The sequence below is a fragment of the Gorilla gorilla genome, chromosome X, assembly GCF_029281585.2.
Source record: "Gorilla gorilla gorilla isolate KB3781 chromosome X, NHGRI_mGorGor1-v2.1_pri, whole genome shotgun sequence".
NCBI lineage: Eukaryota > Metazoa > Chordata > Mammalia > Primates > Hominidae > Gorilla > Gorilla gorilla.
In genome coordinates, this window is record NC_073247.2 from 18,987,573 (window position 1) to 19,002,701 (window position 15,129).

The 15,129-nt window shown below is 37.0% G+C and overlaps 1 protein-coding gene across 2 annotated transcripts in view; it reads right to left on the reverse strand.

Moving 5' to 3' along the window:
• Window positions 1-8,977: 8,977 nt before the first annotated feature.
• Window positions 8,978-15,129, reverse strand: part of ANOS1 (anosmin 1) — a 202,472-nt gene continuing 196,320 nt past the window's right edge. The window contains exons 13-14 of one of the 2 annotated variants that reach the window (XM_004063761.4): window positions 14,421-14,562; window positions 8,978-13,152 (exon numbers count right to left, since the gene is read on the reverse strand). In XM_004063761.4, coding sequence (XP_004063809.2) covers window positions 13,094-13,152; window positions 14,421-14,562 — 201 coding nt within the window. In that variant the 3' untranslated portion in view covers window positions 8,978-13,093. The remainder of the gene's footprint in view (window positions 13,153-14,420; window positions 14,563-15,129) is intronic. The other variant, XM_063703282.1, reaches the window with a different exon arrangement.

Here is a 15,129-nt window from a genome sequence, read left to right on the forward strand (position 1 = left end):
GTCAGTAAAAAACTCATGTGAAAGACTCTGTATAGACTCAACAGAGATTTCCAGGACGTCATCCATCTCCCTAAAATACGCATTTCAAGTTCTCCATTGTGTTTTTGGTACTGTAAAATGTATGTTGATTTAAGCTGTTCTCATGTTACACAGTGGGGTTGCTTTTGGCCTCTGTGAGATGCCAAGCACCTTGGCAGGACTCAGAATCCACTCCCTATGCGACTCCTCAGTGTCTTCTTCACTTGGCATAGGTGCTGTGGTTGTCAGCAACTGAATGAAGCTGATGTTTTGGCTTTGGGCCTTGCTAGAGAAAGCTGACATCTGTCCAAATGACAATACAGCACCTGTAAAGGAACAGAGATGAAGGTACAAAGACGTCGCTATCTGCACAGTGGTGAAGCACCCACACCTGCACTTTGGAGACAGCTGTAGGGCTGGGATTTGCAAATCCTGGCATGTGCACAGAATTGGGCTTTGGCTTGGGTTTGGTAACACTTCTGTTAGAATGCTAGGGGAAAGTCTCTTTGATAATGTGGGGTGGGGCATGACAACTCATTGGCATCTTCTCTCAAGCTTGGAACCAGAGTCACAAAACCAGATGTTTTGGTTGAAGGAAGTGTGGTAAGTGGATTTGATAATAAGGAAGGCATCAAAATGCTTTGCATGGCTGGTATGGGAATACTGGAGTGCCTTTTATCAACTCTTACCTCTAACCCGACTACCTTTGGGAATACTTTAGTAGTAAATAATTATTGTGTTAAATCATGGCATGCGATTAATTTGGGGAAACAGAAAATTATCTTCATGTGGAAAAACAATAAGAGCATGTCTTCAAACTACTCAGTCAATAAACATTTCTTATGTTGAGAGTAATTATATATATATATATTTCACATTTGAGATAGTTCATTCGATAATCACTTATTTCTATACAAAATGTGGTAAGAATATTGGGAAACATTTGCCCATGAAAAGTACCCACAACATGCCTCTTCAATTTATAGCCTAATTTGACTTGGCAGACATTTTGCACTCAAAAGCGTGGGATTGAGCCAAATCTAACCTCACCACTTTTATTTTATCAAAACCTGGAATAGTTCATCATAGCAAACCTGTAAAAGGGGTTTCTTTTTAATTATCTTCTTAAAACATTTAGCATTACAAATTCATCATTCGATTGGCTATTTGCCTGGAAGTTATCACACATGGGAAAAATGCCAATATTTGCAAACCCCAGGGTGGTGAATCACTGCAAACAAAACTGATGACTATAGAATAATTGTTGTCAAGTCTTTGACAAAGTCCTGAAAAGTGTGTGTCCTGATGTTTTCAAAATGTACTCTGAAATTAAAAAGTAGGGTTAATGTCCTTTGTAAAATGAAAATGATTATAAATTATCCCATTACCTAGAGAAGGAAGAGAGGAGAGAAAAAGGAATAGCTTTTGTAAAAGAACTTCAGGGTTAGCTATATTTATTAATATACATCAGTGGTCAAACCTAAGGAGTCTTGCAAGAAAGTTAGGCGCAGCCAAATTGCAAGTCTTCAGTTCTGCACAGAGAGTCTGGACAACTACACATGGTACTGATTGTCTCTCCAGCCGCATATTAGAATCAATTCAAAATCTTTCAGAACATCCTGCTGTTCAGATTCTGATGGAATCAGTAAAGTGTAGCTCAAAAAACAAAAACAAAACGGAACAAAAAAACACCTCGAACATATCAAGTCACATTGACATTTAACTTGCTCTCCACCTCTACATAGATAATATATTTAGTATCCTATACATTTACTATCATATACATTCCATATGTATATCAAATTTCATACTTATATGCATAGTATTCCATACATATATACACAGTATTTATACATACATACAACATATTTTATGATACATAATATTCTAATATATAGTATCTCATGCATATATATAATACATAGTACTCTGCATATAAATGGTATTTCATGCAGTAGTACAGCGTATTTCACACATATATAGTCTATGCATATATACAGAGTATTTCATACACATATGCATATTTACCCATACATTTAACAAGCTATGTAGTATCTTTTGCAACTTGCCCTTATGGGAGGACAGTCTGACAGGCAGAAAAGATTAGTGGTTAACTACAAGGACACTGGAACTCAATAGCCTGGGATTATTTTCAGGCTCTACCACTCGGTAGCTATATGACTTTGGGCTATTTTTTTTTTTTTTTATGGAGTCTCGCTCTGTCACCCAGTCTGCCGTGGTACAATCTTGGCTCACTGCAACCTCCGCCTCATGGGTTCAAGAGATTCTCCTGCCTCAGCTTCCCTAGTAGCTGGGATTACAGGCCATGCCACTATGCCCAGCTAATTTTTGTATTTTTAGTAGAGAGGGGGGGTTTCACCATGTTGGCCAGGCTGGTCTTGAACTCCTGACCTCAGGTGATCCGCCTGCCTCGGCCTTCCAAAGGGCTGGGATTACAGGCATGAGCCACTGCACCCAGCCTAGGCTACTGGTTTAAATGATCTTTGCCTCACTGTCCTCAGCTTTAAAATATGGCCAGCCATAGGGTGGCTGTAGAAATGAATGAAGGAATGCCAGTAATACACTTAGTGTACATTACAATTAGTGGTTCCTCAGTAAATGTTAGCTGTAGAGGTTAATTCTATTAGTGGTCTCTCAAGTAAACTACAAAAAGCTACAGGCAGGGCCTTGTGAACCATCCTGTGCCATACCAAGATGGACCACCCTACAAAGGAATGTAAGATGCTTCCTATTATTCATAATGAAGCCAATTGCATATGATTGGCTGCTGTTTGAGATGGGGAAGGAAATATAGGGGATGAAAAGGTCAAGTCGGCATCAGTTTTGTATTGCATGACAGTCTGGTGCTATAAGTATAATGACTGATCAATGCTAATTGGCTGTCTCTGTGACTGCCCTTAAATCACTACCAGCTGCCCCTTGGAAGCTATTTCACAAGGCTTGGAAAAGAGAAGCCGTTTCTACTAATAACACTTGACAGCATCCCAAATTACATTTGCCTAGCCCTATATTTTATCAGTATTTCTCAGGATAAATTCCGAATTATACTCAAAAGAAGATTGAAAGGAAGACGCCTGTGATAGCTCTACCTATATTTATCTACATGTGTATGTATTTGCATGCATTTTCATGTCTGCATCTACATCTTTATGTGTAACTTAGTCCAGGGAATTTGAGGAGAAAAACTTCAGTATATTCTGATGCACTGAGATAAAAATGCGATGCTTCAATATGACTTTTTGCTTCTTCAGCTCTGCAAGCAGGAATGTTTCTAACATTTATCATTCAATAGCTTCTCATGGTCTGGAAGAGTGGTTTGTGGCACTGGGCACATATTAGAATCACCTGGGGACCCTTTAAACTAGCACTAATGTGCAATGTCCATACTTCTCTCCTGATCTTTAGGTGCCAGAGGACACTGGACTTCTTAAAAGCTCCCCTGGGAGTTCTAATAGGCAGCCAGTTTTGAAAGCCTCTGACCCAGGGTCAGAATCGTGCTAATAATCAGAGTCAATTGTGCAAAACTCAAACTTTAAGTATTACCTTAATCTGAAACTCGATTATTCTTCCTACTTTGGGCAATCTTTAGTTTTCTAGCCAATAAAGGATTTCACTTTTCTTTTTCTTTTCTCAAATCCACGTCTAGACTATAAATGTGCACCAGGATTTCTCTCTGTGAAATGATTTTTCAAATCTGTAGATTTTTACGTACTCAAACATTTTGTTTCCTTGGACAAGATGGATTTTTCTAAACAGACTTGTTATGTGCTTGGCCACTTTATGAAAACAATTCACTGACAGAAATTGAAGATGGCATCACATGCATATTGAGTCGATCATTCCTAGAATGTTAAAGTTAAAATCAGCACAAAGTACATTGCACTCAGCCCTAGGGAAATGTGCAAAAATATGCCATACCTCCTTAAAACTAATTTCTTTAAGTCATTGTGTGTCCCTTAGAGGTTTATCTACTTAAAACACAATGACTCATTTGTGTAAACAGATTGCAATTAATTTGCGTGTAAAATTGAATAGAACCAGGTACATGCAAACACCCACACACACAGAACTGTGTGTGTATCAAACCTATGAGATCTGAATAAAGGATATGGTTTGTATCAATGTCAATTTCCTGGTTGTGATACTATACTGTAGTTTTGAAAGATGTCGCCATTGTGGGAAACTAAATGAAGGGTTCAGGATAGTTCATAATCTCTATTAACTGCATGTGAATCTGCAATTTTCTCAAAATACAAAGTAAAAAAAAAAAAGAGAGAGAGAGAGAGGGAGAGACTCCTTTAAAGAAGATTGGCAAATGACATAGGGCTTGGATTTGAATTTAAATTGCACAAAACACAGGGAGCCCTGGACTCCACATTGTTCCTTATCAGTTCTAGTTCTCCCAACTACTTCAATTTCATACATAGAATATATGTAAAATTTACTCAGTAACATTTACTCTACAGTGTTCCCATTTCAAAATTTGCTGTGGCATCTAAATCAGACCTCTGGCCCTTAGTTATGATGCAAAAGAACTGTAGTCTTCAGTACTTATGTCTGTGGTTTCACGGTCTCTCCTTCTCTCCCCACCCTTATCTTATTCTTTCTTTGCCTTACTTTCTAGATGCCCTCTTAATTCTATTTTGTTTCCATTCTTAGATTTTGCTTTTCCAAATTCTTCTTACTGTGTTCTGTGTAGATTAAAACCTTCTATTACACAGATCTTACATAAACTGCTCACTTTCCTCATCTTATTCTAAATTTCATTCCGTCACTGCCAGGGATTGAATATCAAGAAGTGTTGGTACAAATACAACCAACTCAATTTTCTATTAGTTGCTCTAAATTGTTTTAGGGATTATAAACCTTCCACCCCCCCACCACCTTAGTGATTTGGCATTTTAATTTTTTTATATGATTAATTCAATTTTCTTTTTCTTCTTTTAACTTTTATTTTAGGCTCAGGGGTACATGTGCAAGTTTGTTATATGGGTAAACTCTTGTCATAGAGGTTTGTTGTACAGATTATTCCATCACCCAGGTACTAAGCCTAGTACTCATTAATTATTTTTTCCTGATCCTCTCCCTCCTCCCACCTTCCACCCTCAAGTAGGTCCCAGTATCTGTTGTTCCCCTCTTTGTGTTCATGGGTTCTCATCATTTAGCTCCCACTTATAAGTGAGAACATGTGGTATTGGCTTTTCTGTTCCTGTGTTGGTTTCCTAAGGATGATGGCCTCCAGCTCCATCTATGTTCCTGCAAAGGAGATTATCTTTTTCCTTTTTTGTGGCTGTAGAGTATTCCATGGTGTGTATGTACCATATTTTCTTTATACAGTCTACCAGTGATGAGCATTTAGGTTGATTCTATGTTTTTGTGATTGTGAATAGTGCTGCAATGAACATTTGCATGCATGTGTCTTTATGGTAGAATGATGTATATTTCTTTGGATATATATCCAGTAATGAGATTGCTGGGTCAAATGGTATTTCTGCTTTCAGCTCTTTGAGGAATTGCCACACTGCTGTTCACAATGGTTGAACTAATTTACACCCCCACCAACAGTGTATAAGTATTCCCTTTTCTCTGCAATCTTGCCAGTACCTGATATTTTTTTCTTTTTAATGAAATACCCATTCTGCCTGGTGTGAGATGATATTTCACTGTGGTTTTGATTTGCATTTCTCTAATGATCAGTGATATTGGGATTTGTTTTATATGCTTGTTGGCCACATGTATGTCTTCTTTTGAAAAGTGTCTGTTCATGTCCTTTGTCCACTTTTTAATGATATTTTTTTCTTGTATATGTGTTTAAGTTCCTTATCGGTGCTGGATGCTGGATATAAGACCTTTGTTACATGCATAAGTTGCAAATATTTTCTCCCATTCTCTAGTTTGTCTATTTACTCTGTTGACAGTTTCTTTTGCTATGAAGAAGCTCTTAAGTTTAATTAGATCCTATTTGCCAATTTTTGCTTTTGTTGTGATTGCTTTTGGTGTCTTCGATCTGACATTTTTAGACACACACACACACACACACATACACACACACACACACACACACACACACACACGTGGATTTTTCCAAGCACTGTTACATGACCATCTTCACAGTAACCATGAAGTGAGTGGCAAAATCCTTACTTTGGGTGGGAATACCAAGGCAGAGAAAGGATAGGCAGGCACACTCTCTGTGTTTCTGCACAAGAAAGGGCACAATTTTTATTTTTATTTTTATTTTTTTTTTAGACAGGTTCTCATTCTGTCATCCAGGCTGGAGCTCAATCATGTGATCATAGCTCACTGCAGCCAATACCTGGTGAGCTCAAGCGATTCTCCTGCCTCAGCCACCCAAGTCGCTGGGACTACAGGTGTGCACTACCATGTCCAGCTAATTTTCCATTTTTTTTTTTTTTTTTTTTTGCAGACATGGGGTCTTTTTATGTTGCCCAGGCGGGGACCAAGTGATCCTCCCGCCTCAGCCTTCCAAAGTGCTGGGATTGCAGGTTTGAGCCATCATGCCTGGCCTCTTACTCTTTTTAAAAATTTTTCTTGGCCGGGCGTGGTGGCTCACGCCTGTAATCCCAGCACTTTGGGAGGCCGGGAGATCGAGACCATCCTGGCTAACACAGTGAAACCCCGTCTCTACTAAAAATACAAAAAATTAGCCGGGCGTGGTGGCGGGCACCCGTAGCCCCAGCTACTCAGGAGGCTGAGGCAGGAGAATGGCGTGAACCTGGTAGGCAGAGCTTGCAGGGAGCCGAGATCGCGCCACTGCACTCCAGCCTGGGCGACAGAGCGAGACTCCGTCTCAAAAAAAAAAAAATTTTTTTTTCTTGTATCCCCTACAGCTTTTTCTCCTTTGATACCATGCTCCATCAACGGGTGGTATATGTAGAAGTTGTCTCCAATTTACAACAAAGCTGTATTCTCAGGACTCATTTGTGTAAAAAAATACCTCCCCAATGGAAACAATACTAAAAATATTTCTTGGGTTTTCAGTCCCTGCCAAGACACTCCACTGGCCCTAAGAACCTGCTTACCCTGTGGTGTAGCTCAAGAAGTAAAAGAATGTGAAGGAAGTTGGATTCTTATTGCAGCCTTCAAGCCCGATCTCTGGGTCAGTAGTCCCCCAGCCTCTCTGATCTTTGATGAAGAATGGAGGTTGGAGACCAGTGTGAGGTGCCCAAGCTGTGCAGCTGATTGGCTGGGTGAAGCCTCAGACAATGAGTGGATAAGAACTCCCAGGAAAACTCCCAGGAAATTCAGGCCTCAGGGACTGGGGAGAGTCAAGCCTGGGGCCACTGGCATGGGTGCTCATGCTGTAGGGTGGCGGCAGCAGCCATTGAAAGAAATCAAAATATTTCACCCCCAAATAACCCTTCTTTGACATATTTAGAGATGGCTGTTCAGAGGGCCTGCAAATAACAGCCCTACAAAGCTGTCTTTTGTGGGGGAAATTTGCATCTGAAGATGTAGAGAAAATCTGCATCGATGCATTGCTGCAGCCAGGCTTTCTCTGACACCCACTCCCTGCCCCCGTGTCTGGATCTAGGAAAAATTAACTAAAAGCCTGACACCTTTAAGGTCTGAAAGAAACAGTCACCATCTATTTTGTCTAAAGGCTGCGACCTGGGAGCTTTCATCTGCATAAAAAGACCACCTTTGCTAGTCAGGACTTCTCTTCTCTCCCTCCCATAAATTGTGTTGCCAAGATCCGAGCCCCCATTCTTTCTGTAACTTCAAGATGGCATAAAAGCATCAAGCAATCCTCCACTGATAGCCTTGATAGGCTGCTTCCATACCTCTACTGTTGTGAATAGTGCTGCGATAAACATGTATCTTTTTCATATAATGATTACTTTTTCTCTGGGTAGATACCCAGTAGTGGGACTGCTAGGTCAAATGGTAGTTCTATTTTTAGTTCTTTGAGAAATCTCCATACTGTTTGACATAGAGGTCATGTTAATTTACATTATGACCAACAACATATAGGTGGTCCCTATGTACATAATGGAGTATTATTCAGCCATAAACAAGAATGCAATCATGTCTTTTGCAGCAACATGGATGGAATGGAGGCCATTATCTTAATTGAAATGATGCTGACACAAAAAGACAAATGCCACATATTCTCATTTATAATTGGGAACTAAATAATGTGTACACATATACATAGAATGTAGAATAATTGGCAATAAACACTTGGAAGGGTGGGAGGGTCAGAGGGTGGGAGAGTGGGAGGAAAGAGAAATTACTTAATGGGTACAATATATATTATTTTGGTGAATACCCTAAAAGCCTTTCTTTCTTATGCTTTTTTTTCCTTAGGCATTTTTTCCAATTCATCAGCAATTATGGGTCAATTGCATGTCAAAGTGGGGATGTACAAGCCTCTCAAAAGTCTACTTAGATAATGGAGATTTAAAGTCTTATAGTATAGTACATAGTATTGAAAAACAATTGAGTAGTATTGAAATGCAGGTGAATGCTTATTGGCATTGCATATCTCTACAATTTTAGGAGTAAATATTGGTGGCAAAAGAAAAACAGCTTAAAACAGGAGTTACAATTGTAAACATGATGATAGAAATCTGAAGTGTTGGTTGTCAAACTCCAAGATACTTTCATTAGGATGAAGTGCTGTCTTGTTAACATTTACCAGACCTCAAATTCCATTAACACTGACATGCAAAGAGACTTTTTGAATCTCCTTGGCAGCAGGAACTGTCCATTTTTCTTCTTAAATTCAATAAAGTTTCTTTTCTTTTTTTTAAGTTTGGAGACAGGGCCTTGCTATGTTGCCCAGGCTGGTCTCAAACATTCAGGACTCAAGTGATCCTTCAAATTCAGCCTCCCGAGTAGCTGAGACTACAGGTGCATGCCACTGTGCCCAGCAAAAATGTTTCTTTAAGAAATAAATGAGTCGACTCCTTGGTCTGGTTTAAGGATAGTTTATTATTGAACCAGTATGTACAAATTCTAACATGAAAATAATGAGTCACAGAATATCAAGACTATTTACAATACTTTTTTGTTTTTTACAAAACATTTTTACAAGATTACTTCTCTCTAAATAATGTGACAGACATACACAAAAATCCAACTTTTTTTATTACATACATAAATAAATATTGACTTTAAATGACCACTGTAAGGGACATGAATTCTACAGACCACTTGGATGAGAAGGTAGCAGTTTTGTTATCTGCACACTACAATATAATTAAGTAAAGGGGAAAAGTAACTTTATATAGACCTCTGTTAATCACTCCGTAAATCATATAACTCGCTAAAATATTCAGTAGAGGTAAGACAGTCATGAGAATCCTCTCCGTACCTGACACCGAGTCTGGCCATGCAAAATCACAGGTAAGAGTCAACATCTTTATATATCTGTTTATATTTTATAATAAACTTTAAAGTACATGCAACAGATATTTAGCCATTGTGTTCTGCCTATAATATGAAAGTTTATATAATAAGTTTTAGAGTTATTTGCAACCATAGAAATGAGTAAACTTGAAAACCCACGGCATAAGAAAGGGCATTAAATAAATAAGTCAATATCACAAATGACATTTACGGATACATAGGGCAAAATTAGTATTTGTACTTGTATGATACAGACACGAGTCAAAATTCCGTCTTTTAATCAAGTTGTTTAGTGGACATAAAAAACACAGTTTAGGCCTTTGAAGTCAATCATAACAACTTCTTAGCTGTCCCTTAGTTTTTGGGACTTGCTCTAGAAATTTACTGGGTTTCTTATAAAGGGCAAATTCAGTAAAGATCATTCTCTAGCAATAGTTCTCAACCAGAGGTACCGTCCCTCAAGGGGTAGCTGGCAATATCTGGAGACATTTTTGGTTGTCTCAACTTGGGGGAGGGTGCAGTTGGCATCTGGTGAGGAGAAAGTGTGGATGCTACTAAAAACCTACAGTGCACAAGACAAACCCCCACAACAGAGAACTATCCAGCCCCAAAAGTCAATAGTGTTGAGGTTGAGATGAACCTCTGTATATAGTCGGCTATGTATCTAAGGTTTTCAGGACACAGATGTATTTCTAATCTTTGAACTTCGTTTAATACACATTACAAAAAATTACCTGCCATAAACCTTATCTTCTCTACCATGTCATATTAAAACAGTGAATGACTGAAAAGAGCACATGTTGGTTTGCAAACATCATTCTATGGAGTTCCAGGTAGAAAAACAGGGTAACACAGATAAATTCATCATTAAGGAGCAAATGTTGTAAATAAAAATAATGCATGTAACTGCAATGTATGTCAAATTAACCACCTGTATTTGATGACAATATTTTTGATGAGCTCAATTTTTTAAACAGTCAATATTATTACTGGATATATTTTTCTCATATTAGAGAAATGAATCTAATTTCAATAAAACATGTTACAGAATTAGGCACCAAAACTATGTTTGTTAAAAAGCATAGATTTTATTCTTTATTAGAGCAATCACATTTTTAAAATTCAAAAAATTATAACTATATTTTTGATCATTTGAATACTGGAGCTTATTAAAATCCATGAGAAACACATGTGTTTTATTAGCCCATTAATAGCATTTTTCTTCCAATAACACCAATAAAATTTAAATTATTTATTTATATCAAAATTAGAAGCCCATAAGAGCTGCTTTAGATTTTTTTAAGGGAGATGTAAGCTTCAGAATCACCATCTGAACTAAAAATATCTGTCCAATGTCTATTACCCAGACAAAAGAAGCATGATTAAATTTTATAAAATTAAATTTATGTAATAATTTAATAATATTTTGTATCTATGTAGAGACTCCCAGCATTTTTAACTATGCAACAGTACAAAAATTTGCTGGCATAAACATTTGAATTTGTTCATGACAAGTTTGTGTAAAAGATAAATGGATAGCTAATAATGAAAAATTTTAATTTTTGAAATTTTAAGAACTTGAAATTCAGATGCTGGTAATGACACCAGAATAAAAAAGAGAAGCTATCTATGGTATCCATTTATTCAAGCTTAGGGATGTTTTCAAATGAAGACTGTTTTCTATTTTTGCCACTCAAAAATTCTTAGAACCAGGTAATTTCATAACTCAATGTGATAAATCCATCCCGGCTTGTGACGGGAGCTGCAGCGAACCATTCAGAACCAACATGAACTTTCATTCTGAGATGTCCAATTTATGTTACTTGTACAAAGCTGCAAAACATTCCTGGAATATCCACTTTTTAAATATTTTAACACACAGGAAATGGGTTTCAATATCTATTATCAGGTATCCATGTTTATAAATGTGTTTCCCAAAGACATGCATCAATATCAGAAAAGTTATTTTCCCTGCATTTTAATTTGCATCTGCCTTTAGACACTGCAGTGAGGCCCCGTGGAGTACAGTGACTTCTGAGTTATCCACTCTTCCCAGGAATGGCCAGGCATCTGCATGAATTCAGGAAACAATAAAACAACAAGAAGCAAGTACCATTGTCAAAACCTAAGGATAATGTTACTGATTTTCTTCCTGTTTTACTTAGGTAGGTAAAGACATGTGGACACCTTTCTTTTACAGTGTTTAATTTTGATAAATTGCTCTTTTCTCAGAATCAGCATTGATGGGGAAAATATATTATCCTTATGACCTTTAAAAGAGCTGTATCTTTACTCACCATTGGTGAGCTATGAAAACGATTTCTCCAGGGATTCATGCTCAAGGTATATTCATGTATATGCATGTGTCTGTGTGTATATACATGTATATGTACATATATTTGCATATATATACACATGCATTTATAATTATATAGACATGCATATCTATGCACATTTCAAACCATGTATGTGACTATTCCTTCAAGAAAAAAAACAGTATTAAATTAAACTTCTCTGCATTTTAGGTTGTTACAATATACACTGCAACACTCTATATTGATAACACGTTTTGACTTAAGTTCATGCTACAAGGCACTAATTTGTAGCATAAAACATTTCCAAAAAGTAAGATATACTAGATTTGAAAGCATATGGGTGAATTAAATGCAAATAACTGTCCTTCTCTATCAATCAAAGGAATTTTTAAAACATTACCAATAATATTCTAGCACACAAAGACCTTTCTTTGATTAAGAAAAGGCAAATCTCTGCAAAGATTTAAACATGCTCAATAGTTGGGATTTTTTCATTTGAAGCAGGAAGTTTTGTGAATTTTCAGATGGTGAAACAAAAGTGCACCAAAAGCTATTATCTGCATTGAGGAAAATAAGGGAAAATATAAATAAGATAACATGTCAGGAAAATCTCTCACATAATAGGATCAAATATTAAAAGGCATCCCCAAGAAATAATTTTCATTTCTCCAAGGTAAAATCTGATTAGCAGCTTATTTCATTGAGTTCCTCTGGCTTGGGTGTCTTTTGTAAATCATAATTTATAGAGGGAACTTTGATTTACCTTTGCATAAAGAGCAGCATAAGGTACTTAAAGTAGGAGCATTTTTAGATTTAAATTCCCTGGTATATTTTAGATTACACATTTTCATTTAAAAATCACCTAGGATAAAAATGATCTTAGGAAAGATTCAAATAAACAAAGCTGTGTAATCTTAGTTGATTTTTCATATCGAATCAATAATTTAGTCAAAGATATATTTTATTGATTAGATTTATGCTTAGTGTTATGTGTGAATTGTGTATTTGTTACTCTCCTTTTTGGGGCGGAGTTTGGTGCTCCAAATTCAGGGAAAACTGAGTTCTGTTGTAATTCAATAGAAACGAGCGACACCATACATGAAAACAAAATTTAGCATTAAACAGGCCTATTCTTCATTTTCTCCATGCTTATAGGGAACTGGTGTCTGTCTTCACCAATCTACTGTTTCTCACTTGTCTCCAGATGCGTCCGTGATTGACAGAAGTTCTTCCTGCACTAAAGTCACATAGGAGAGTCTGGGCCTCTGAGCAGTTCCCACTGCCTCTGGAAGTGTGCATGTCTCGTGGCCGAAGTTCAACAAGCTCACACATTTGTGCAATTTCACAAAATCTTTTTGAACAGTTTAGTATCTTTCTGGAGAAGGCTTGTAATGATGTGGATGACGATGCTTAAGATGAGATCCTAAAAAGTGACAAAATATGTCAGTCACATCCATTTATATGTATCAAATAAATGATAGAATTACCTTTATTTGTAGAAAAAGCACGAGACCCTGGCAAATGTTCCTTCCTATGACCATGTCTTTCCTATTCTGAATCTGAATGTACAACCACACTCTTTCTCTCCTTTTCCTGTTTTTCTCTTCCTCTTTGATGTCTTCCCAAACTATAAAATAACAAGAAAAAGAAGACAAGCTCCTTTCCTTAAGCTCGCACTTATCCAATCAAACCATAATCCTTTTTTATTTGCTCAAAGAAGTTTAAAAATTATCAAATACTTCTGTTAAAAGGAATTTCTATGAAGGAATATCAGAAAAGCATTTATCTGACAAAAATTTTAGAGGCTATCAAGCTCTCCCATTGTGATAGTTTTTGTTTTTCTTCAAATTATAAGCATACCAAGTTATCAATTATAAGCATACCAATCTATCATTTAAAAACATCAGAGTTAAAACTATGACTAATTCTCAATGTTTTGTCCACACACTAATCATCAGATACTTTTTTAAAAAATTTAAGCTAGAAAATAAAGTAAACGAAGTACATAATTTAAAAATCAGCAAGAGGCTGTTTTGAAAATCTAGGTGACAATTTTCTTTTTAAATTTTACTTGATTTAGCAATAAATGAAGTAGGTGGACTTGGGTCATATCATGAAGAAAATTCATAACATTTATTACAGTAATATCTATGTAACAAGAACATAAGTTCCTTAGCAAAATATTATTTCCTATATTGTGATATATGAAAATCTTGATTTAAAAATATTTCAGATTGATATGAGACTACAGATTTTTTTTCCCATATGTATTTATGGTTTAAAAGACAAGGAAAAAAGCATGCATTACATAGGGGAAAATGCAAGGAAGGAAAAAAAACAAAGGAAGGATAGAGGAAAGGAGAAAAGAAGAGAGGGAAGAAGGAAGGAGGGAGGGAGAGAGGATGGAGAAAGGAAACAAGGAAGGAGCAAAGAAAGGGAGAAAAGCGGGGAAGAGGAAGGGAGGGAGAAAAACAACAATTAAGCATCAACTATGCAATGTATACTACAGGTGCCTGGAATAGAATCTAGTAAGTCGGTACAAACAGGGAGAAAGAATTTCAGATGATGACAATTTCCCTATCTCATAGAAACCTGTAATAGTGTATTTATTTGTTTTCATTTTCCAGCAAGATTTTTCTCTATGTCCACAAGACCTGACAGGATGGCTTAATGCCCTGGCACCCCACTCACTGTGTGCTGAAGAGGGTGGGAGCTCCGGCGTCCGGAACGTCTTGATGGTGGCCGGCCCCTCCCCTCCTGGGGTCAGCACTTGCACTTCCAGTCGGTAAAGAGTAGATGGTCTCAGATTGGGCACTGTTAGGACATAATGATCCTAAGGGGACAACATAAAAGAGGATGCTCACCAACAACCTTTCAGAGACAACATGCAATGCACAGAGAGCCTAGAACAGTTTTTCCCCCACTGGAGAATATCATACACAGGCAAGTTTGGTTGCTTTGTAAAGGCACAGTTTAATTTATAGACTATTTCTCATTTGTGGGGGTTCTCTGCCATATGGTTTCTTAGCACCTCACTCAATTCTTGGCAGCCTAAGACACTTGGCAGAGTTAAAATATGCTGAGGTGCCAGTTCTCAGGGCTCACGCCTGGGATTTTATTTATGTTTTTAATTCCTTAACATAAAACTTTCCCATGGTTTAAAGTCTTCAGCTGCACATCTTGTGATGTGAACTCTTGATAGTCCAAATTTCAGTGAATGAGCCAACTGTTTTTCTTAAAACACAGTATCTGTCAATGCCCATAACTGAAAATGTTTATTTTTATGCCAACATATTCTTCTCAAAACTCAATAAAACCTAGTATATTTATAGAATAACTACTCTAATTCCATGGAATTTTTCCTTCTGAGATTTAAGTTGTGTTTCTTTCCCTCTCTGCC